We start from the raw sequence: 24777 nt of genomic DNA, 5'->3' as shown, positions 1-24777 counted from the left end.
GGTCCCACGCGGCGTGGGGGTGGGGGACGATCTTCCGCTGGGGAGTGGGAGCCCTTCCTCCGCATGTGTCCCCCACAGCTACGATCTCTCTCCGCCCCTCTCCGGACGGCCCGCTCCTCCAAAACACCATCGGCGTGAGCCTGGGCGCAGGCAGCGCTGAGATAACCCCCTTGCCCTCCAGCCCACCCCTTCCTCCCGGCTGCGCCTCCGGGGCCCTCCTAGGCGGAGTTCTGGAGCCGCCCCTGGCCGTGCGTTTTGTGTGCCGGGCGCTTTGCCTGCGTTATCTCCTTGAAACCTCATCATCGCCTTTCGAGGTTGATGTTTTCACCCTCACTTTGCGGACAAGAAAAGCGAGACTTGGAAAGACCAAAAATCTTGCCCCGATAAAAGACAACTGGAACCCAGTCCGTCTGCTCCAAAGCCTTGACATTTGCACACACACCGGGCTGCGGATGGGAAGACCTCCGAAAGCTCTGGCCGCAGCAGCTGCTGGTTCTGTGATGGGACCGCGTCTGCGGCTCTCCCCCTCGTCTCTCCTGTGGGTTTGGCTCCCCAATGTCTGTGTGTCTGGGGACTCCTGGGAGCAGCTGGTCTCCCCAAACCAGGCCCAGGGAGGAGCTGGCCGAGAACAGAGAAGGCAGCAGTGGGTGGCGTGTTTTTCTTTCTTTCTCGGAAACTCCAGGGAATCCGGGCCTCTCCCTGTGGGATTTGTGAATGGGAAAGTGGCTGCACCCAGACTGGCTGGCTGGGAGCGAGGGCGGGGGGTTGGGAAGTGGGCGCACAGATTCCAGAACCACTCTTTCCCACCAGCCTTCCAAACTGGCCGCCGGGGCCTCTGTCCCAAGAAACTTCACAGGGAGAGCACTTGGGGACCTAATTCTGAGTCTGCGGTCTCTGTCCTGGGCAAGTCCTTCCTGGCGTCCAGTGACCTCGCCTTCCTGTAGTCCTATCCTGTTTGACTGCAAGAAAGACCTGCTTCCCGAGCTGACGGGAGTGTTGGCACGCAGTAGGGGCGGCTCTGTGGCATCCAGGCTGGCGTTTGGGGCTCTATTCCCAGCTCGCTTGTAACTTGGAGCCTCTTGTTCTAGGGCTGGAGTTGGAAGGTGCTAGGGCAACAGCACCCGCTTGTTAGTCTGAGCTCCCACTTTGGGGAAACGCCACCTGAGACGGTGGGGACAGTTCAAAGCCCAGTGCAGCCTCCAGGTGTGTTGTGATTCGGTGCCCAGGGCTGGGAGGCAGCCGCTCCAGGTAGCTGGGCTTCAGGACTGAGGTTCAACCTACATTTTAATCTCAAGGGGACCCCGGTGTTATCTCAGGAATAAACAGAGGGGAAAGGAGAGCCTCCCCTTGGTTCAAGTCTTCTGTGTGCCTTGGAAGGATGTTTTATTATGCCCTGGTCCAGTTACCTCCTTTTACAGGGGAGCAGACTGAGACCCACAGAGAGCAGGGACCTTCTCCACATCAGTTGGTTTGTGGCAGCGCTGAAAATAGAGCCCAGAGCTCTGTCCGGGACGCCCTTTGTCTTTACGTGCATTTTCATACACTCCGGTACCGCTTTGTGTTCTTTGAGGTGGGTTCCTGTGTGTAAGTCTTGGTTCTCTGGTGATTTTATGGGCTTATCCAGACCTGAGGTTCACACTTCTTGGCAGAGAACTCCTTCAACAAATAGGAGTGGAACTGACTACTTCGGTTGGACTATTTCCCAGCCTATGAAACCCTGCTGTTTTTTTTCCTGTTTGTTTGAGGCGTCAGACATTCGATTTTGAAACTGAAGGGCATTCAAACAATTCTTTATTCATTTTGTGCTCCCTCTTGAGGGAAATCATAGGCATATTTCTAATTGCGGGGGGGGGCAGTCACTAAGGCCAAATGCTTATTACTATCCCCTCCCCTGCCTTTCCACACAGGGTGATGTCGGGAGGGTCCCTTGCCAGTGGACTAACAAGTGCTGATGGCTGATGGGGCAGTTTTCTGAGACCTGGGTAGGAAACCCTGGCCACACCTCGCCTGTCCCCACCCGTGTCTCTCATGAGGACTTCTACCTGGAACGCTATTATTTACCAGCACATCTGTCCTCCCTGATATGTTCACTTCGAGCTTGAGCCTTGAGCCTTAGTCTCGCTAATCCTTTATCCCTAGGGCCTGTCCCAGCGTAAGGGGGAGTCAATGAGTGTGTGTGGGCTGAATGAATGCATGAATGAGTGAATTAAATGATGGTGCTATCCATAGTGGCTGTCCTCAGCTGGGACAGTTTCATATAGCAACAGGTAGTGAAGCATGACATCTTGAAAGCAATCGTTGCTTACAAAATTGTACACAGATACGTCAGCAAAGGAGGAGGAGTCACTCAGGGGAGGGCTCTTTAATCCAGGGCATCTGGCAAGCTGCCCATCCGAGGACCTGAGTTAAGGGGGGTGCAGGGCTGCTTTTTCCTTCAAGCAGGGTTTCTTAACTTTGACGCTGTAATCCTGGATATTAAACCTGGGCTTTTCACAAGGGGTGCTGGGAGCGTCCCTGGACTCTAGCCACCAGAAGCTAGTGCCATCTCTCCAAGTCGTTCCAACACAAAGTGTCTCCAGACATTGCCAAATGCCCTCGGGGAGCAGGCAGGGCAAAACTGCCCTGGTTGAGAACCGCTGTCTTAAATGTAATGTTTCAGGGGAAATGCGTGAACAGGATTCACAATAGGTGTCACTGGATGTTGGATTCAGGGTAGTGGGGTTGGTGACAGGGAATCTGAGCCAGAGGACAGAAGCAGGTGTACCCGATGGAGACCCATTTCCAGACAAGAAGACTTCTGCAGGGCATGGGTTCCTTGGGCTTCTCCACCCTCCCTTCCCCCCGCTTCATTCCTTCTCAGTTGACGGTGCAGAAACACAGAAACTCGAAGGATGGGGTCTGGCACACATGGTGGTCCCCACCCCTCTCTGGGCTACATCTGGACCCAGAGGCTGACGAGCTCTGTGGCAGCTGGGTGAGCAGAATTTTAGGAAGGCCTGCAAAGGCCACCAGAGGATCTGGCTACTGTGGCCTCTTAGAGGAAAATCACTGGGAGTTTTGGACAATATTCTGAGGAAGTATCTGTGCGTTTCTTTTTGAGTGTTTACTGTCCCTGAGTTAACGTGACTGATGATCATGATGGTGATGATGGTGAAGGCTTCCCTTACTGAGCACTTACTTCACACCAGGTACTCTGCTCAGTCCTTCCTGGCACTGATTTACTTCTCACACCAACAATCAGTACCCTCATTGTGCACATGACACAGAGGCTCAGAGAGAGGTGAAGCCACTGGTCAAGGTCACCCAGCTGTTCACGGTGGCATGAGGACCCAAACCCAGCTGTTCTTAGCCAGAATGTGCGTCTGCTCCCAAAGAGAGGCCGCTCTGGTTTCTGGTGCCCAAGGCGCTGTCATGAAATTCTCTCCCAAACCGCAAAATGACACTAATTTTAGTTTAATCTGAGCACTTCATAAAACATAAACAAAATACTGTCAGGACACAGCATTTTATTGAGGGGGCCAGAGATGAGCTTGGGGTCACGAAGTCCAACAGGAGGTGTGCTTCCCACACTGTTTAGGGGAGTCCTCTAAGCTTTGGCACCCCCTTTAGGAGATGCTATAGAGTTCCCCTCCCTCTGTCCCATCCCCAGTATTCCCCGCATGCCAGGGACGGGCAGAGCTTTCTTCCTGGCACCCCTTGTTGAAAGCGCAGACTTAATAACCAGGATTAGAGCTCTGCCCACAGGGCGGCCCCTGCAGTGGCCCCTGGTTTGGTGCCTGCACCCCTGCCCTTAGCAAGCTGAGGTTTCTCACCACTGACCTTCACTCGGGCTCTGGAACAACCTGCAGCCCGAGGCAAGCCCCACAACACTCAGATCCTATCTGCTTGCTTACATGACAAACAGAGGGCTGCCCAGCATTCCAGAGGACACGAGAAAACAGGGATCTCCTGGGACCCACCCAGCTTCAACAGGCCTTGTCTGACAGAGTCCAAGGGGCCTCTGGGGAAGGGACCTCCCCGGTGCATCGTGTCCTGCCCGTCGTGCTGCCAGGATTCCTGAGTTTTCCAGACTTCAGAATCCCTTCGTGCCCCACATCAGTTCCCTTTACCTTGGCTCCCAGAGGCTCCCCCTGGTGTCTTCTCAGATTTCTAACCTCACCACCTCCTCTTTCATTTTCAACAGACCGGGTCTACCTCCCATTTCCTGAGAGTCAGGGAAAGAACTTCCTCTGAGCAACATCTTGCTCTCACAGATGTGTCTGAATTGTACCCTCCTGTGCCCTTCCTCCTGCCATAACAGAGCACCACAGACTGGGGGCCTTAAACAGTGGACGTTTATCTTCTCATAGTTCTGGAGGCTGGAAGTCCCAGATCCAGGGCCAGCATGGTCGGGCTCTGGGGAGCCCTCCCTCCCCAGACGGCTTGTAGACAGCTGCCTTACCCTCACATGGCCTTTCCTCTGAGCGGGCAGAGAAAGAGAGTGAGCCCTCTGGTGTCTCTTCTCATAAGACCACTAACCTATCAGATCTGGGGCCCAACCCCTTAGACCTCATTTGACCTTAATTACCTCCTTATGGGCCCGTCTCCAAACAGAGCCACACCCGGGGTTAGGGCATCAATGTATTCGTCGGGGGACACAGATATCCTGTCCACAACACATCCAGGTGGAACAGAGGCTCTGCTCCGGCCCACGGCCATCCCTACACCCGTGCTCCCACCCCCGCCCCTACCATGCTCAGTGACCTGTGTCCTGAGACGACACAGAGGCAGCCCAGTCCTCACCCACGACCCCTGCCCACACCTCCACCCATTTCTCAGCCAGCCACACCCTGGCTCCCACACGCCACCCACGGGCTTCAGTCACCAGGGCCTATGTTGCCCCATTCACTAGACAGGGTGCAGTCTTTGGTCTACCCGGGGACCACATGACTGATGAGAGGAGCTGGACGTTAATGAATAACGAGATCAAGGTAGCAGGCACACACCCAGACTGTCCTGGTCAAACTGGGCAGGACACCCATGGGACCCCAGCCTCTTGGAAGCATTCCGTGCCAGGACACCCTGTCCCTTTCCCTGCCTTGGCTCCTACCCTTCGCTGTTCCCACCACACCTCTCCAGACGTTTCTCCTCTCGCACGGTCTCTCCAGTGGCTAGGCCTCTCCTCTCGCGTGGCTCCTCCTCTCGCGTGGCTGGCTCCTCTCGCGTGGCTGGCTCCTTCGCGTGGCTGGCTCCTTCTCGCGTGGCTGGCTCCTCCTCGCGCAAGGTTCCTCCTCTGGCGTGGGCCTTTCTTACGCTCTTATTCCCAGCCTGAGCGGGTCGTTCCCCGAGCCTCTGTCTCTGGTCTTTGGTCTTCTGGATCTGCTCCCTCTTACCGTGTGAGCTTCTTTGGCCATCTTACCGCGTCACAAACCCAGTCTTGCTCAACCACACTTCTCTCACCTCAGCTCCCAGGCCTACATCTCGTTTCCTTGTGCTTGGAGCTGTCGAGGCACCCAGAGCAGACGCATCATGGGAGCCACGCCAGCCCTGCCCTCAGCCGGCCCTCAGGCCCCCATCGGCTCCGTCTCGTCCGTCCGCATCCTCTCCGCTCTGTGGGGATGACTTCTCGGGTGCAGCCGCCTCCCGGGGGCCCCTGCCGCCGCTGGTGGTCCATCGTGACCTGGCGGCTGCCTTCCCCACGCGCTCCCGCCTCGGGTCACTCTGACTCCTTGGAGCCGGTGAGCTCCGGGAGCAGGACCCGCGTCCATTCGCCTTTGATTGCGGGGCGTCCTGGGGCCCAGTAAGTGTTTGATGACGTTTTGTGCTTCGAACTGGTTGTACGATCGAGTGCCCTCTTTTTCTTTCTCATCCTATAAACTAGACTAGTATTTCTCTTGTTTCCCCCTTGAAACTATTCCTTTCCGGTCTCAATGTTGGTAGGTGAGTAATTATATTGTAAAGTGTGATGAGCAAAGTGATGCTGCGTTTCTTCACCTCCTTCAGAATTCAACAGGTTTTCATTGTATCTCCTCCCAGATTTTACCTTTTCATATTTAAGAGTCCAACATAGCTAACAGAACCCTCTCTTAACATCTTTCCTCTCTTATTTTGGGGTCTGCCTCGTTATTTTCTCTCTCTGCAGGTTGGACTTTTCTATCTCCAAATTATTAATTAATTGGATAATTACTCAAGTGAATAAGAGCTTTTTCACTCCTTCAGAGATTCAAAAATTTACTTCCTCCGTGTGCTTTCTTAGGAAGTTACTAGAGAACGTGATTCTGTAAAACAAGGAAGAAGAGTAAAGAAAAAGGGAGTCCAGCAAATGGAACTCCAGCAGGGGGAGCGGGGAGCGGCCCCCAAAACCACAGGCCGGTGTTGGGAAGAGGAAGGAGGTCTGTGGGAGGGAGGGCTCCAGGGGAAAACGAATAGGACTGTTTTTCTTTTAACATCTTTATTGGAGTATAGTTGCTTTACAATGGTGTGTTAGTTTCTGCTGTATAACAAAGTGAATCAGCTATACATATACATATGTTCCCATATCTCTTCCTTCTTGTGTCTCCCTGCCTCCCACCCTCCCTATCCCACCCCTCTAGGTGGTCACAAAGCACCGAGCTGATCTCCCTGTGCTATGCGGCTGCTTCCCACTAGCTATCTACCTTACGTTTGGTAGTGTATATATGTCCATGCCACTCGCTCACCTTGTCCCAGCTTACCCTTCTCCCTCCCTGTGTCCCCAGGTCCATTCTCTATGTCTGCATCTTTATTCCTGTCCTGCCCCTAGGTTCTTCACGACCATTTTTTTCTTAGATTCCATATATATGTGTTAGCATATGGTATTTGTTTTTCTCTTTCTGACTTACTTCACTCTGTATGACAGACTCTGGGTCCATCCACCTCACTGCAAATAACTCAATTTTGTTTCTTTTTATGGCTGAGTAATATTCCATTGTATATATGTGCCACATCTTCTTTAGCCATTCATCTGTCGATGGACACTTATGTTGCTTCCATGTCCTGGCTATTGTAAATAGAGCTGCAGTGAGCATTGTGGTACATGACTCTTTTTGAATTATGGTTTTCTCAGGGTATATGCCCCGTAGTGAGATTGCTGGGTCATATGGTAGTTCTAGTTTTAGTTTTTTAAGGAGCCTCCATACTGTTCTCCATAGTGGCTGTATCAGTTTACATTCCCACCAACAGTGCAAGAGGGTTCCCTTTTCTCCACACCCTCTCCAGCATGTATTGTTTGTAGATTTTTTGACGATGGCCATTCTGACCAGTGTGAGATGATATCTCATTGTAGTTGTGATTTGCATTTCTCTAATGATTAGTGATGTTGAGCATCCTTTCATGTGTTTGCTGGCCATCTGTATATCTTCTTTGGAGAAATGTCTATTTAGGTCTTCTGCCCACTTTTGGACTGTTTGTTTTTTTGATATTGAGCTGCATGAGCTGCTTGTAAATTTTGGAGATTAATCCTTTGTCGGTTGCTTCATTTGCAAATATTTTCTGCCATTCTGAGAGTTGTCTTTTCGTCTTGTTTATGGTTTCCTTTGCTATGCAAAAGCTTTTGAGTTTCATTAGGTCCCATTTGTTTATTTTTGTTTTTATTTCCATTTCTCTAGGAGTGGGTCAAAAACGATCTTGCTGTGATTTATGTCATAGAGTGTTCTGCCTATGTTTTCCCCTAAGAGACAAACTTGATTTTTAAAAACTGTTTAAAGGGAACTTTTCAGTACTAATAGCTCTTGTTTTGAGGAAAATTTTATATTAATTTTAGCAATACTTTCACCTTCACTTGTTTCTCCTCCTGTGAATTTTAAGTAAAATTATATTTAATACTTTTTTTTAAAGGGGGTGAACTATAGATGATAGTTTTTTTCTTCTTCATCTTTTTTTTTTCTTTTTCGTCTTTAAAAATATTTTCTGGCCCCCTGTATTGGCAGCGTGGAGTCTTAACCACTAGACTGCCAGGGAAGTCCCAGTTTATTCAATTTTAATGGAGGGATAAGGGTAAAAGAAATGTGGGATGATTCACTTCGTACCCACTAAGATGGATATTATTAGCACAGAATAACAACGGTTGATGAGGACATAGAGAAATTAGAACTCTATGCATTGCTGGCGGGAAGGTAAAATGGGGCAGCTGCTGTGGAAAACAGTGTGGTGGTTTCTTAAAAAAGTAAACACAGAATTACCATATGATCCACACATTTTGCTTCTGGGTACGTACCCAGAAGAATCAAAGCAGGGACTCGAAAAGATATTTGTACATCTCTGTTCCTGGCTGCATTATTCACAGTAGCCAAGAGATGGAAACAACCCAGCGATGAATGGATGAACAAAGTGTGGTCTGTCCATACAATGGAATAGTATTCATCCTTAAAAAGGAAGGAAATTCTGATAGATGCTACAATGTGGATGTGAAATGAGCCAGACACAAAAAAGCAGATATTGCATGACTCCACTTATATGAAGTACCTAGAACAGACACATTCGTAGAATCAGAAAGTAGAATAGAGGTTACCAGGGACTCCAGGAAGGGTACATAGTTACTATTTAATTGGTACAGAGTTTCTGTTGGGCCAGTTGAAATGTCCTGGAGATGGATAGGGGTGATCATTGTACAACTTTGTACACTAAACCACAGTTAAAATGGTAAATGTTATGTATATTTTACTACAACTTAAGAAAAAGAAATGTAGAATGAAAAGAAAAAGTTAAACTGTCTTCTGATGTTTATTTTTGCATAGTCCCAGGGAAAAACACAAAGGAAGTTAAATTTTTCTTGGAGAGGTTCCCATTGTAGGTGTTCCCTCATTCCTCATCTTGCTCCATCGCTCTCAAGACCCTCTTTGCTGCAGCGCCCCTTTCTTCATTTCCAGCAATGCACATGGCCACCCACTTTTGGGAAACGTCACTCCTACCCAGTCAGCTGTGCTGTGTAACAGTCACAGAAACTCAGTGGCACATAGCAATGCACGTTTACTTCTTTCTTAGTGTTTGCAAGTGAGCTGGGGTTTGACTGACCAGCTATGATACTGACGTTGATCCAGTCAAGGTGCAAAACAAGTTTGCAACCCTGAGGACCCTTCGTGGTGCCCTGTTAGAGTCACACCTCCCTCCCTCCCACCCTCACCCTCCCTTCACTCCTGACAACCACTAATAGGGTCTCCATTTCTATTGATATAATTTTGCTGTTTCAAGAATGTTATATAAATGATGTGGAATCTAAAAAAAATGATACAAATGAATGTATTGACAAAACAGACTCACAGACATAGAGAACAAACTTATGGTTACCAAAGGGGAAAGGGGGTGGAGGGATAAATTAGGTGTTTGAGATTAACATATACACACTACGCTATATAAAATAGATAACCAACAAGGACCTACTGTACAGCACAGGGAACTCTACTCAGTACTCTGTAATAACCTGTATGGGGAAAGAATCTGAAAAAGAATGGACACATGTATAACTGAATCACTTTGCTGTACACCTGAAACTAACACAAAGGTTGTAAATCAACTATACCCCAATATAAAATAATTAAATTTAAAAAAGAATGTTATATAAATGGAATCATACAGTATGTAACCGTTTGGGATTGGCTTTTTCATTCAGCATATTTCTCTGGATATTCATTTAAGTTGGTCCATGTATTACTACTTTGTTCCTTTTTATTGCTGAGTAGAATTTCATAGTATGGATGTACCATAGTTTGTTTAACCATTTACCCATTGAAAGGCATCTGGACTGTTACAGTTTTGGGCTGTTAGGAATAAAGCTGCTACAAATAGTAGTGTACAGGGTTTTTTTCTGAATATACGTTTTCATTTCTCCGGGGTAAATGCCCAAGAGTGCAATGGCTGGGTCGTATGATAGTTGCATGTTTAGCTTTTCTTAAGACACTGTCAACCTGTTTTCCAGAGTGGTTGTCTCATTTTACAGTCCCACCAGCAATGTGTCCGTGACCTAGTTTCACCACAACCTTGCCAGCATTGTTGTCATTTTTTATGTTAGATATTCTGATAAGCGTGTAGTGATATCACATTACGATTTCAATTTGCATTTACCTAATAGCTAATAATGTTGAACATCTTTTCATGTGCTTATTTGCCATCTGTGTGTCTTCTCTGAAATGTCTTTTCATGCATTTTGCCTATGTTCTAAATAGATTTTTTTTTTTTTGGCCACGTTGGGTCTTCGTTGCTGCGTGCGAACTTTCTCTAGTTGTGGCGAGCAGGGGCTACTCTTCTTTGCGGTGCGTGGGTTTCTCATTGCGGTGGCTTCTCTTGTTGTGGAGCACAGGCTCTAGGTGTGCTGGCTTCAGTAGCTGCAGCACACAGGCTCAGTAGTTGTGGCTCACAGGCTCCAGAGCACAGGCTCAGTAGTTGTGGCTTGTGGGCTCTAGGGCACACAGGCTTCAATAGTTGTGGCGCATGGGCTTAGTTGCTCCGCGGCATGTGGGATCTTCCTGGACCAGGGATCGAATCTGCTTCCCCTGCACTGGCAGGCGGATTCTTAACCACTGCGCCACCAGGGAAGTCCTTAAATAGATTTTTTAATTTGTTTACTATTGACTTTTGAATGTTCTCTGTCTGTTCTAGGTATTAGTTCTAATTTGCGGATTGCAAATATCGTCTCCTCATCTGTAGCTTGCCTTTTCATCCTCTTAACATGGTTTTTCTTGGAGCAAAAGTTTTTAATTTTGGTGAAGTCCAATTTATCAATTTTTCTTTTTATGGATTGTGCTTTTGGTGTCAAGTATAAGAAATCTTTGCCTGGCCTTACATCTTGAAGATTTTCTATGTTTTTTCTAAAAGTTTTAGTTTAATGTTTTGCGCTCAAGTCCATGATCATTTTGAGGTAATTTTTGTACAAGGTATGAGTCTTAGTTCAAGGTTCATTTTGTTATCTGTAGCTGTCCAGTCGCTCTAACACCATTGCCTGTTCTTCTACTAATACCATGCTGTTTTGATTACTGTAGCTATACAGCAAGTCTTTAAAGTAGGTGAACTGATTTCTCCCCCTTATTCTTTTTAAATTAATATAATTTATTTTGTTGAGAGGATTTAGGTTTACAGAAAAATTCTGCAGAAAGTACAAAGAATGACCATGTACCCCCTCAACCCTTCCTCTCCAGTGTCTCCTGTTACTAATGTCTTGCATAAAAGTGGTGCATTTGTTAAAATTGATGAGCTAATATTGATACATTAACTAAAGTCTCTAGTTTACATTACTTTTTTTACAGGTCTTTTTTATTGAAGTATAGTTGCTGTACGATACTGTATAGGCTATAGGTGTACAATTAGTGATTCACAATTTTTAAAGGTTATGCTCCATTTATAGTTATTGTAAAATATGGGCTCTGTTCCCTGTGTTGTACAACGTATCCTTGTAGCTTATTTTATACCTAGCAGCTTGTACCTCTTACTGCCCTGCCCCTAGCTTGCCCTCCTTCCCTCTTCCTGCTGGTAACCACAAGTTTGTTGTCTGTATCTGTGAGCATGCTCTTTTTTTGTCATATTCACTAGTTTGTCTTCCTCATTTTGAGTCTCCATTGTCTGGCCCCGCCCTGCGTACTAGACTCAGCTTCGTGACAGTGACGAGCATTCTCGACTTTGGGCTTGCAGGTGGGAGCCCTCCCTCGGCTGTGTGCTGTGCTGCAGGTGCTGCGGGAAGAACGGGACCAGTGTCTGCAGGGACTGGCCGAGGAGAAGGCCAGGCACCCGGCCCCAGGTACGTGCACACCTGGGCCCACTCTGGGATGTGAGTTGCGTCCAGGTCCACTGGGTTGGGGGCAGGTAGGGGCTGGAGCAGCTGTGTCCTTTCAGAGAATAAGCTGAGGGGACGGGCCTGGAGTGACCCTGGTGACCAGTCTATACACACCCAGAGAAACCATGTCATTGCCTCTCTTTGGTTCTCTGAGTTTGTGGTTACAGCCAGGGTTGTTGAACCATTAGCTTCTGCATGATGACTTCACCAAGGTAAGCTTTTGGTGAGAATTACTTATCAAGGCAGTGTACTTCTCACCCATTCTCTCACCTCTACTGCTAGTTTGATGGGAGAGACAGCGTGGGGTCTGGAAAACTTGGAGTCCATTGCTGGCTGACCCTCACCGGCTGTGTGAACACGGACAAATTATTTAACCTTCCGAGTCTTGCTTTACTGATCTATAAAACACAGGTGATAAAGTCTACATCAGAATTATAAAGATATTTGAGATAAAGTATGTTAATACAGGTGTTTCTTAAATATTATTATTTTAAATATTATTAATTTAAATATTTGTTATTAGTTAGGACTGTAAATATTATTAATTTGATATTTACATGTTAATTTTATTTCTGTTCCCTTCCTTCACTTATCTGCTTTGCTTTCACTCATCTAAGGGCAGGGAGGGATGTAGCATTAAGAGAAGAATCCTTTACAGATAGTCAGACAAAGACTTGTACGGGCAAGGTCTTAGCAGCACGGGTTACAATAGGCAACAGGTGGAAACAACCCAAGTGTCTGTCAGCTGATGAATGGGTAACGAAGATGTGGTCTGTACATACAATAGAACAGTATTCATTCTTAAAAAGGAATGAAGTACTGATACTACCACATGGATAAATTTTTTAAAAAGTGAAGTGAAAGAAGTCTGTTGTAAGAGGCCATATGTTATATGATTCTCCTTGTATGAAATGTCCAGATTAGACAAATTCATAGAGACAGAAGTTAGATTCATGGTTGTCAGGGGCTCAGGGGAAATGGCTGGGGAGTAACTGTGTAGGAACTGCCTTTTGGTCGTGGTGAAGTGTCTACAACTGGATAGAGGTGCCGGTCACACAACACTGTGAATGTACTAAATGCCACTGATTGTACTTTAAAATGGCTAATGGTTAATTTTATGTGACGTGAATTTCTTTTTAATAGACTTTATTTTTTAGAGCAGTTCCCTGCAGAGTGGAGCAGAAAGTACAGAGCATTCCCACGTACTCTCTGCTACCCCCTCCCACCCAAACACACAGTCTCCCTCACCGTCAGCATCCTGCAGCCGGTGCTACATTGGTTACAGCTGATGAACCTACACACCATCGTCACTCAGAGTCCACAGTTTACATTAGAGGTCACCCTTAGTGTTCATATTCAGTGGGTTTTGAAAAATGTATGATTGCATGTATCCACAATTATACTATCATACAGAGTAGTCTCTCTTGCCTGAAAATCCTCTGTGCTCCACCTATGCATCCCGCTCTCTCCTCTAACCCCTGGCAACCACTGATCTTTTTACTCTCTCCATAGTTTTGCCTTTTCCAGAAAGTCATATAGTTGGAATCATGCAGTGTGTAATCTTTTCAGGTTGGTTTCTTTCACTTGGTAATATACATTTAAGGTTTTTCTCATGTCTTTTCATGGCTTGGTAGCTCATTTCTTCTTTGAGCTGAAGAATATTCCACTGTCTGGATGTGCCACAGTTTATCCATTCTCCTACTGAAAGACATCTTGGTTGCTTCCAAGTTTTGGCAATTCTAAATCAAGTTGTTCTGTGCAGACATAAGTTTTCAATTCATTTGGATAAATACCAAAGAGAATGGTTGCTAGATCGTATGGTGAGAGCATGTTCAGTTTTGTAAGAAGCTGCCAAAACTGTCTTTCAAGTGACTGCGCCATTTTAATTTCCCACCAGCAGTGAATGAGGGTTCCTGTAGCTCCACATCCTTGACAACATTTGATGTTATCAGTGTTTTGCTTTGTTTTTTTAATTGTAGTAAAATACATGTAACATAAATTTTACTGTCTTAACCATTTTTATTTCTTTTTCTTCTAGTTTTATTGAGATATAGTTGACACACAGCAGTGTATAAGTTTAAGGTGCACAGCATAATGATTTGACTTACATACATCATGAGGTGACTATCACAAGAAGTTTAGTGAACACCATCATCTCTTATAGGTGCAGAGTTAAAGAAATAGAAAAAAATGGTGTGACGAGAACTCTTGAGATTGCTCTCTTAACAACTTTCACATATAACACACAGCAGTGGTAACTGTATTTATCATGCTGCACGTCACATCCCTACTACTTATTTATCTTATAACTGGAAGTTTGTACCTTTTGACTACCTTCCTGCAATTCCCCCCAGCCCGGCCTCTGGTACCCACAAATCTGATCTCTGTCTATGAATTTGTCTGTTTGATTGTTTTCAAAGTATAATGGACCTACAACACTATGTTAGTTTCTGATACAGAACATGGTAATTTAATATTTCTATATGTTTCAAAATGATCACCAAGACAAGTCTAGTTATGATGTGTCACCATACAAAGATATTACATAGTTATTAACTACATTCCCCACTCTGTACATTTCATACCGGTGACTCATTTATTTTGCAACTGGGACTTTGTATCTCTTAATATCCCTCACTTATTTCTTTCCTCCCCCACCCTGCCTCCCTCTGGCAACCACCTGTTTGTTCTCTGTAACGTGTTTCTTTTTAGTTATGTTTGTTCATTTGTTTTATAGATTCCACATTTATAAAATCATAGAAATCATAGTGAAATCGTATAGTATTTGTCTTTGTCTGACTTATTTCACTTATCATAATACCCTCTAGGTCCATGCATATTGTCACAACTGGCAAGATTTCATTCTTTTTTATGACTAACATTCCATTGTGTATATATGTACCACATCTTCTTTATCTGTTCATTCATCTGTTGATGGGCACTTGGGTTGCTTCTGTATCTTGACTATTGCAAATAATGCAGTGAACATAGGGGTGCATGAATCTTTTCTAATTACTGTTTTTGTTTTCTTTGGATAAATACCCAGGAGTGGAATTGCTGGATCATATGATAATTCTATTTTTTAAGTTTTTGAGGACTTTCCATAGTTTCTCCCCAGTGGCTGAAGCAGTTACGTTCCCACCAACAGTGCACGAGGGTTCCCTTTTCTCCACACCCTTGTCAACACTTGTTATTTCTTGTCTTTTTGATAATAGTCATTCTGACAGGTGTGAGGTGATATCTTGTGATTTTTTTTTTTTTTTTTTTTTTGTGGTATGCGGGCCTCTCACTGTTGTGGCCTCTCCCACTGCGGAGCACAGGCTCCGGATGCGCAGGCTCAGCAGCCATGGCTCACGGGCCCAGCCGCTCCGCGGCATGTGGGATCCTCCCGGACCGGGGCACAAACCCGCGACCCCTGCATCGGCAGGCAGACTCTCAACCACTGCGCCACCAGGGAAGCCCTTGTGGTGGTTTTGATTTGTATTTCCCTGATGATCAGTGATGTTGAGCATCTTTTCATGTGCCTGTTGGCCATCTGTATGTCTTCTTTGAAGAAATTTAAAAAGAAGTTTAAAAAAACATGTAAATTTCATCAACTTAACCATTTCTCAGTGTACAGTACAGTTGTGTTAAGTTCACACTGCTGTGCACCCAATCTCCAAAACCTTTTATCTCGCAAAACTGGAGCTCTATACCCATTAAACAACAACTGTTTTCCTCTCTTCCATTATCCCCTGGGAACCATCATTCTGCTTTCTGTTTCTGTGGATTGAATGGTTCTAGGTACCACAAATAACTGGAATCATACGGTATTTGTCTTTTTGTGATTGGCCTATGGTATCTCATTGAGGTTTTGATCTGCATTTACATGATGATTAGTGATGTTGAGCATATTTTCCTGTGTTTCTTGGCCATTTGTATGTTTTCTTTAAAGAAACGTCCTTTCAAGTCCTTTGACCATTTTTAAATAGGGTTGTTTGGTTTTTTGTTATGGAGTTGTAGTTCTTTATATATTCTGGATATTAACCCTTTATCAGATATATGATTTGCAAATGATTTCTGTCGTTCTGTAGGTTGCCTTTTCATTCTGTTGATTGTGTCCTTTGATGTACAAGTTTTTAAGTTTGATGTATAACCTAATATATCTAATTTTACTTTTGTTGTCAGTTCTTTTGGTGTCATATCCAAGAAAGCATTGCCAAATCCAATCTCATGAAACTTCCTCTAAGAATTTTATAGTTTTAGCTCTTACATTTAGGTCCTTGGTCCATTTTTGAGTTAATTTTTATGTGTGGTATAAGTTAAAGGTCCATCTTCATTCTTTTGCACATGGACATTCAGTTTTCCCAGCACCGTTTGTTGAAAGACTGTCCTTTTCCCATTGAATGGTCTTGGCACCTTGGTAAAAAAATCACTTGACCATATATGTGAAGGTTTATTTGGGGGCTCTCTTTCCTATTCCACTGGTCTATATGTCTGTCTTTATGCCAGTACCACACTGTTTTGATTACTGTAGCTTTCAAATGGGTTTTGAAATCAGGAAGTATGAGATCCCCAAATTTGTTGTTTTTCAAGATGGTTTTAACTATTCCCAGGTCCTTTGAGATTCCATTAAGAATTTTAGGATGAATTTTTCTATTTCTGAAAATAATATTAAATACATAAATATTAAATGAAATATTTCTGTCATTGGGATTTTTTTGTTGTTGTTGGTTTTGGCTGTGCCATGCATCTTGCGGGATCTCAGTTCCCTGACCAGGGATTGAACCTGGGCCATGGCGGTGAAAGCCCATAATCCTAACCACTAGGCAACCAGGGAAGTCCCTGTCATTGGGATTTTGATAAAGATTGCATTGAATCTGTAGATCACTTTGGGTAGTATTGACATCTTAAAAATATTATGACATCTAATCCATGAATACAGGTTGTCTTTCCATTTATTTGTGCCTTTAATTTCTTTCAGCAGTGTTTGGTAGTTTTCAGTGTGCATGTCTTTCACATTGGTAGTTAGGTTTATTCATAAGGTTTTTGTTCTTTTTAATGCTATTGTAAATGGATTTGTTTCATAATTTCCTTTGTAGGTTGTTCCTCACTAGTGTATAGGAATGCAACTAATTTTTGTGTGTTGATTTTATATCTACCCTGTCACTTTGGTGAGTCCATTTGAGGCATCATTAGGGTTTTCTACACATAAGATCACATTGTTTGCAAACAGAGATAATTTTACTTCTTTCCTCCAATTTGGACACCTTTTATTCATTTTTCTTGCCTACTTGCTATACACTAGGGCTTCCAGTACTATGCTGAATACAAGTGGCAAAAGTGGGTGTCCTTGTCTTGTTCCTGATCTTATAGAAAAAGCTTTCAGGCGTCATCATTGAGTATGATGTTCGCTGTGGCCTTTATATATATGGCCTTTATTATATTGAGATAGTTTCTTTTTATTTCTAGTGTAAGTGTTTTTTATCATGAAAGGGTGTTGAATCTTGTCAAATACTTTTTCTGCATCAGCTGAGATGATCCTGTGGTTTTTGTTCTTCATTTTGTTAATGTGGTGTATCACATTGAGCAATATTCACATTTTGAACCACCCCTGCATCGCAGGAATAGATCCCACTTGGTCATAGTGTATAATTGTTTTCATGTGCTGTTCAATTCAATGTGCTAGTATTTTGTTGAGAACTTTTACATCAATGTTCATCACAGATATTGGTCTGTAGTTTTCTTTTCTTGTAGAGTCTTTGTGTGGCTTTGGTATCAGGGTGATGGTGGCCTCATAGAATGATTTTGCAAGTGTTTCCTCCTTTACAGTTTTTTGGAAGCCTTTGAGGAGGCTTGGTGTTAATTCCTCTAAACATTTGGTAGACCCTGTCAGTGAGGCCATCTGGGCTTTTGTTGTTGAGAGATTTTTTATGACACATTCCATCTCCCGACTAGTTAGAGGTCTGCTCTGAGTTTTTACTTGCTCATACCTCCATCTTGGTAGGTTGTGTGTTTCTGGGAATTGATCCTTTCCATCTAGGTTATCTGGCTTGTCGGCATACAGACCAGACAGGTCCTTCTGCAGTACTCTTATCTCCAAGTCATGGCCTTTGCTCTTGGGATCCTTGGACTGTTGGTCGCCCACTTTCTCGTCCCCCACGGCCAGGCCGGTGACTCCTTCCCTGCCCCCCTCCCAGGAATCTGGCTGCCCCCGAACCGCGGCTGCCGCTGTGCCTTCTGGTCGTCTCAGCTGTGTCCGCCAGGCCTTCCCCTCCCCTCCCTCCCCTCCCTCCCGTCCCGCATCCCGCTCCCTGAACACAACTGTCTGCCGTCTGGTGGCGATGGCGGCGCTATGTGTGTGGCTGCAAGGGGAAGACAGCCCCATCTCTGCATTTTCCAAAAGAAAGAGAGAGGAAGAGGGGTGCAGAGGGGGAACGGGGAGCCCAGGCTTTTAAATTAGGCTGTGTGATCTTGAACAAGTTCTATGTCTCTGGGCCTCAGTTTCAACATCTGTTTTATGGGGTTGGTGTGAAATTGAAAGAATCCGTTCAAAAAATATTTAGCACTTCTTGTTGTGAGGTGAGAATGGTGAGAAAAAAGGAGCTTGGACTCCTCTCTTATGGCTTAGGAATGTGTTTTTGCACATGTGGCAGAGACTCGGTAAGCGAGCTTCATCAAATAGGGGTTGGTTTCTTAGACACCACAAAAGATCCAGAGCTGGTGCAGAGTCCCCAGGTGTCCAGATTCCTCCTGTCTTTCTGCTCAATGTGTGGCATTCGCCTCCTGGTCGTAAGGTGGCTGCAGCACTTCCATGGAGGAGGGGGGAGTATTTTGGGGGAGAAGAGATGAAGGTCGTGAGTTCAGTTCTAGACGCACGGAGTGGAGGCTTCAGAGGAGGGCCAGGCTGGGGAACACTTCTGTCTGGCTGGCAACTGAGGCTGAAGTTGCAGGAGGAGAGGATGAGGGAAGGGGAGGAGGAGAGGGCCCAGGAGCGGCCTCGGGCCCCTGCACGAATCCATCAGGAGCAGCCGGGGGCAGGAGGAAGGTGGTGCCGTGGGCGGCAGAGGCCCAGCAGTGTGGGTGCTGCGATGGGCTTCAGTGGAGTCACCCGTCCTCTGCATGAGGGACGGGGCAGGATGACAACTTCCTTCCGTAGGTTGAGTCTTTCCTTCCCCTCTGCTGGCTGTGGCAGGTTCTTCGGGGGAGCCAGACAGTAGTCTTACGGCTCACAGGGGCCCACCATTGAGCCACAGCCTCCTGACTTCCTGGGCCCTCCTGTCACCCCAGAAACTACAGCTGCCTGCATGTCCCCAAGGTGAACACCAGAAATTCCCGTGACAGAGCGTGGGACTTGCATTCAGGCCTGAGGGATAAAGCGTAGAATAGCAAGCCACTGGGAGAGATGATGGTGAACTTTAGTTCACACTTAGAAGTTACAGACGGTTATTTTAAAAATAAGCATCTGAAGTGTTTAAATGTCCTATTGCTCCCCAGTGGCTGCAGGATGAGATTTAGCTCTGCACTCCCTTGTCCACGCATCCATCCCAGACATTGCCACTTGGCTCAACCAAATTGCTTACAACTTCCTGACCATGTATGTTTCTCTCATGCCTCTGCGCCTTTGCACGTGCTGATCCCTCTGCTTCAACACCATTCCCTGTTTTCCACTCTGCCAACCACTCTCCTTTTTAGACTCCTCCAGGAACGATTTCTCCCCGTGTAACTGGCCGCCCGGACTTCTGCAGGACCCTCTGTTTCTCTCCCTCCTGGCACCTCTGCACTGCATCGTAGGGATGTGTTTCCTGGATTGGGAGGGACTGTGTCACTTTCCTCTTTTTCCCCAGCGCGGGGCACAGGGCCTGCGAGACCTAGTAGTTGTTGTGTGTTTGTTGATGACTTACTGGGTGAATGAGTGAGTGCAGACGTTTGACTGAGAGCAGGGAGAGAGGAGACTTGAAGGAGAGAGAGAGAGAGAGAGGTGAAGCAGAGCCTTTGCAGCAGAGGACATGGACGCCCCCGGCCTGCCCCGCTCGTCACAGACCAGCTGGGGTGAGAAGTGTAGCCACGTCACCCATGGGGAGTGCTCCCCAGAGCCTGACCTGGGGGCCCGTCACCCTGTGGATGCCGACCTCACATTGCAGTTCCTGGGAGGCTGCGGATGTGCTCAGACCTGGAGCACCGACCTGGAGCAGGTCTAGCCATCTTCTGTCCCCAGAGGCTCCCATGTGATCCTACTTGTGCATCCAGGGCTGAGAAGGCGCAGTGGGACTCCTGCCGGGTTCTGCCGTGAGCTCCCTGGGGAGACCTCGCTTTCCTCGTGTGCGATGCGGCTGTGCTGCACACGCAGTAATTGCAACTGTGTCTGGCCAGGCCGGCAGCTGGGTGAACGGGGCAAAGGCTCGGGCCGCTTGGATCTGTTTTGCATTTTGGCCTTCTGCAATTTTCATTTAGGAAAAGGGGTCTGTTGTTTTGAAAACCTGGTTTAAAAGCGCCTGAGCCAGAAGACTTCTGAGTCTTCTGAAGTCTTCTGAGGACCTGGACTCCTGGGAAAGTCTTTAGGCCTGTTCCGCTGTCAGGTTGAGAAAGCTGAGCCAGAAGACCCATCGTGGAGCTTAGAAGCGACATGGTGGCCACGGGGGAAGATTTCTTCAAAGAATGAAAACAGGAGAAACAGCAAAGGCATGGAGCCCTTGGTCAGGCTCCGCCCCGCGGATCCCCATCAGGGCCAGGTTGCGGGGATGGGGGCTGGGGCTGAGACCGCCTGGGGGGGATCCGGCCCCATAACCTCCACTCAGGAGCACGACTCCTGAAGTCCTGGTCACCTGGGCCCACAGGCCCTCCGTCCCCAGCAAGGATCTGTCTGGCGCCTGAGGTGGGGAGGGGCTGGCGGACTCTCTGTTGGGGGTGTAGGTTAATGGTTAAGCTGCCCGGTCTTCCCTGGGGAGGAGGTTAATGTTTGAACGCCAGAAGAGTCCCAGGAAACGAGCTGTCACCAAGCCCGGCACACTTATCACGAATAAAAAATTAACTCTTCAGCTATTCCAGGTTAGGTGGCCAAGGCCTTCGGAACATTTTGTGGGAACATTTCAGGGTCACCCTAATAGCTGCATGGCGTGCTCTACCCGGCTATTTATTGCTCTGTTTTCAGAAGCTGATACCCCCTCAGAGCTGGCCAGTTGAAGGGCTTTGCCTCTCCCTAAGGAAGAATGTTCCCGAGAGACAGTGCAGTGGCAGGAAGGATGTGGGCTTAGCAGTTTGGACAGACCTGGGCAGGTGTGCTGCTCTGTCACTTAGGGGCCTTGTGACCTTGGGCAAGACCCCGATCCTCTCTGGACCTTTGTGTCCTCGCCTTCAAAATGGGGACACAGCATCCCCTTTTCCTCTTGTCTCTGCCGGCTGGTTGCCCACTCCCAAAGAACATGGGCGGGCTTCTAGCGGGTGGCGGGAGGGCAGTGCTTTTTTATTGAGGTGAAATTCACAATATTAACCATCCTAAAGCAAACAACTCAATGGCATTTGGTGCATTCACAGTGCAACCACCACCACCTCTATGTAGCTCCAAAGCATTCTCATCACCCCAAAATAAAACCTGTACCCGTTGAGTAGTCACTCCTCATCTTGGCCCCCCCCCCCCCCCCCCGCCCCGGCAACCATGCATCCACTCCCTGTCTCTATGCTTTTGCTGACTCTGGACATTTCATAACAAATGGAGCCACAGTCCCTGACCTTTGTGTCACCTCCTTGCACTAATGTTTCCAAGGTTCATCCACGTGGTGGCGCTGCTATCAGTGTGTCTTATGTGCTGGCTTTTAATGCAGTTTCTCTAACAAACATTCCAGTCCTTTTCTGGCTTCTCCTGGCTCCTGAGGGCCACTGGCAGCAAGGCAACCTGTGACCTCCCTCCCCTGCCCAGAGCCCAGCTCTCTTCACCCTTTCTTTGGCACTACTGATCTGGGCTCGTTTTTCAGAAACAAGTAACTTATGTTCATGTAGCATTTTCGACATATTTTTTCAGTTCTTAAAACAACCTGTGCAGTAAGTACCGTTGTCATCCCCACTTCACAGATGAGGAAATTGAGGCTCTTAGAGGCACAGGATCCCCCAGAGCTGAAACAGGACTCTCAGCCCATATCTTTTGAGTGCAAATCCTGAGGATTGTCTATTTTACAATCCAGACTGAGCTGTGAGGGACTGACATTCTCACCCTCCCAAGAAAAGATTAGCATTTGGAAAGAAAAAAAAAAAAAGAGGAAGAGAGAGACTGTTGACACCAGTTAATGTCTGTGTAGTGTGAGAGGCGGCGTGAAAGGAGGCGTCTCAGCCAGGGAGGACAAGGAGGACTTTTCGGGCCCCAGATGCAGCTCGTGCGGTCGGGGGGAGGGGAGGCTCCTTGTGCTGTCGGGGGAGGGGAGGCTTGGCGTGCCTTCGGGGAGGGGAGGCTCCATGTGCCTTCGGGGAAGGGAGGAGAGGTGTCTGGTGCTCTGAGGCCACCTTGAGCAGGCCTCCCGCAGGCAAAAGAGCCAGCCTGCCTCAGGGAAGCGGCGCTCAGCCTCACGTTCAAAGGGTCCTTCGTCTCATCCCATGCAGCCTCCTAACTGCATGACCCTCTCTGCTTGAACACTCTAGGTGGTGGGCACCCCACTACTCCCCAAGATAGTTCTGTGGAACGGTTTGTGCTTCTTGGCTTAAAGAGGAACACCCCCAAACTCGTTGCTGTCGCTCCTGTGCCATGCTTTTAAATGCCGTTGCCACCCTGGGCCTTCAGTTCCTCTAACCCACCCTGACCACCTCTGTGTGTGGTCCAGCCATCACAAGCAGGGCAACGCCTAAATACCGTAAATACTGCAAAGCCAAGGAGACCGCCCCAGGTTGCCCCTGGGGGTGGGCTCAGAAGGCAGAGCGGGCATGATGAAGCCAGGAAACAGGCTGTTGGTCCTGCCCATCTGGACATGTTCCCGCAGCCGTTTCTCCTCTGGGCTTTCCCGCCATCTGGGGCGAATGGGCAGCAGTGCACTCATGCCTCTGTCTGGAACCTTCTGTGTGCCTGCTCATCACATCACCCCTTATCTCCCTAGTCTGAGGGGAAGTCTTGCTCTTTTTCTGTTTTCTCCTAAGCGTTTTGATTACACCAGAATTCCTCTTTATCCCCCTGCCCCAGGGACCTTTGGAAGCCCAAGTCAGGGAGATCGTAAGTTTTCCTGCCCTCCTTGGAGACTGTGAACTAGTAATCCGAGGAGGAAGGACAGAAAAAAGGAAAAAAGTAACCAGGAGGAAAAAAAGATCCACTGCAAACACAAATCATTAATTCCCACCAAAATCCTGGGGGACGTTACCACGCCCATTTTATAGATGAGGAAAGTGAGGCTCGTAGAGGTAAGTGGCGTGTCCAAAGTTCAGTCCGTCTCCACCACACTTCACTTCAACCGAGGATGCCATGCTGTGCAGTGGGCACCAGGCAGGCACCCCCCTGGCCCCTCCAGATGACATCTGTGGTCCCATGGTGTCTTTTCTTGTTTCCCTACTTAAACTTGCACACCCTTCCATCCCTTCCCCTCCAGCCAGGCAGTCAGTGTCAGCAGATGACCTCAGAGATGGTGGAGGGTTGTGGGGATGCCTTGGGCCCTGCTTGCCCTGCAGCAGCCAGTTTACGTTCACTCCAGCCCTGCCCTCCCAGAGGCGCTGAGCCCTCCCTAGTGGCTCTGTGTACAAAGCTCCCCTATCCCTTACCTCATGGGTCCCCCTCAACCCCGGCTCAGGCCCTGAGCTTTGCTGCTCTGGGTCTAAAACTCCCAGCCCCCCACAGTGACCCGAGTTCTGTGCTTCGTCCCTTCTGAGCCAGAGCCCCAGGGGAGGCCAGACCAGGACGCCCCCTTCCCTTTCCTGTTCCGCTTGTGCAGCCTTCCTCGCACTCAGAGCAGGAGCCTGTGGGGAGTGGGGTCAGGCCCTCCACTCACACCCTGGAGCCACAGAAAAGGGGTCCCTGCAAGCATCCAGGGGGCCGCACAGACCCCTGCTCCCCCGGCCATAGTCCCTCCAGCCCGCTTGCACCATGCACCTTATGTACTGTGGTTTGCTTAATATTTTTTCCTTTAAATCAGTTGGCTGACTTTTTTTCAGCACTCTGTACGTTAGCTCTTAGGCTTATTCATTGTATCTGACTGCAGCTCTGGAATCTTCGACCAACCTCTCCGCCTTTCCCTGCAGCCCCAGCCCCTGGTAACCACCATTCTATTCTCTGCTTTTGTGAGTTTGACTTTTTTGGATTCCACATACCAGGGAGAGGATAACAGTGTTTGTGTTTCTGTGTCTGGCTTACTTCACTGAGCATAACGTCCTCTGAGTTCGGCCGTGTTGTCACACATGGCAGGATTTCCTTTTTATTGTTTGTTTTTGGCTGTGCGGCATGGCATGCACTATCTTAGTTCCCTGACCAGGGATCGAACCTATGCCCCCTGCAGTGCAGAGTCCTAGCCACTGGGCCGCCAGGGAATCCCAGTAGGCTGAATAATATTTCACTGAACAATATTTCACTGTACTTTTCCTTACCCATTCACCCTTTGATGGACACTTAGGCTGTCTCCATACTTTGTGGCAGATAACGCTGCAGTGCGTGTGGGGTGTAGATCGCTCCTGAGATAGTGACTTCATTTCCTCTGGGTGTGTGTCCAGGGGCGGCATTGCTGGGTCATATAGCGGCTCTAGTTTAATTTTTTGAGGAAGCTTCATACCATTTTCCACAGTGGCTGTGCCAGCTTACGGTCCCACCAACAGTGCATGAGGGTTCCCTTTTTTTTCAACTGACTTTTTTTTTTTTAACTTAGCCTCATCCTAAACAGTAGTAACCCTCAAAGTCACAGCTGTGATGTGCTTGTTCTATAACCTTTTAATGCATATTCAATTCTCTTTTTAAAAACGTATAGCTGTTTGGGGCTTCCCTGGTGGCACAGTGGTTGAGAGTCCGCCTGCCGATGCAGGGCATACGGGTTCGTGCCCCGGTCCGGGAAGATCCCACATGCCGCGGAGCGGCTGGGCCCGTG

The 24777-nt window shown here is 47.5% G+C and overlaps 1 protein-coding gene across 1 annotated transcript in view; it reads left to right on the top strand.

Annotated features, from left to right (window-relative positions):
* The window catches only part of SCTR (secretin receptor), a 45455-nt gene that overhangs the window by 473 nt on the left and 20205 nt on the right, over positions 1 to 24777 (top strand). The window contains exon 2 of the mRNA XM_029224616.1: positions 11617 to 11722. Coding sequence (XP_029080449.1) covers positions 11617 to 11722 — 106 coding nt within the window. The remainder of the gene's footprint in view (positions 1 to 11616; positions 11723 to 24777) is intronic.

This window comes from Monodon monoceros, unplaced genomic scaffold, assembly GCF_005190385.1.
Source record: "Monodon monoceros isolate NGI ecotype Baffin Bay Population unplaced genomic scaffold, NGI_Narwhal_1 Super_Scaffold_16, whole genome shotgun sequence".
Taxonomy (NCBI): Eukaryota; Metazoa; Chordata; class Mammalia; order Artiodactyla; family Monodontidae; genus Monodon; species Monodon monoceros.
Note: the sequence above shows the minus strand (reverse complement) of the source record. Positions and strands in the feature narration are given on the sequence as shown.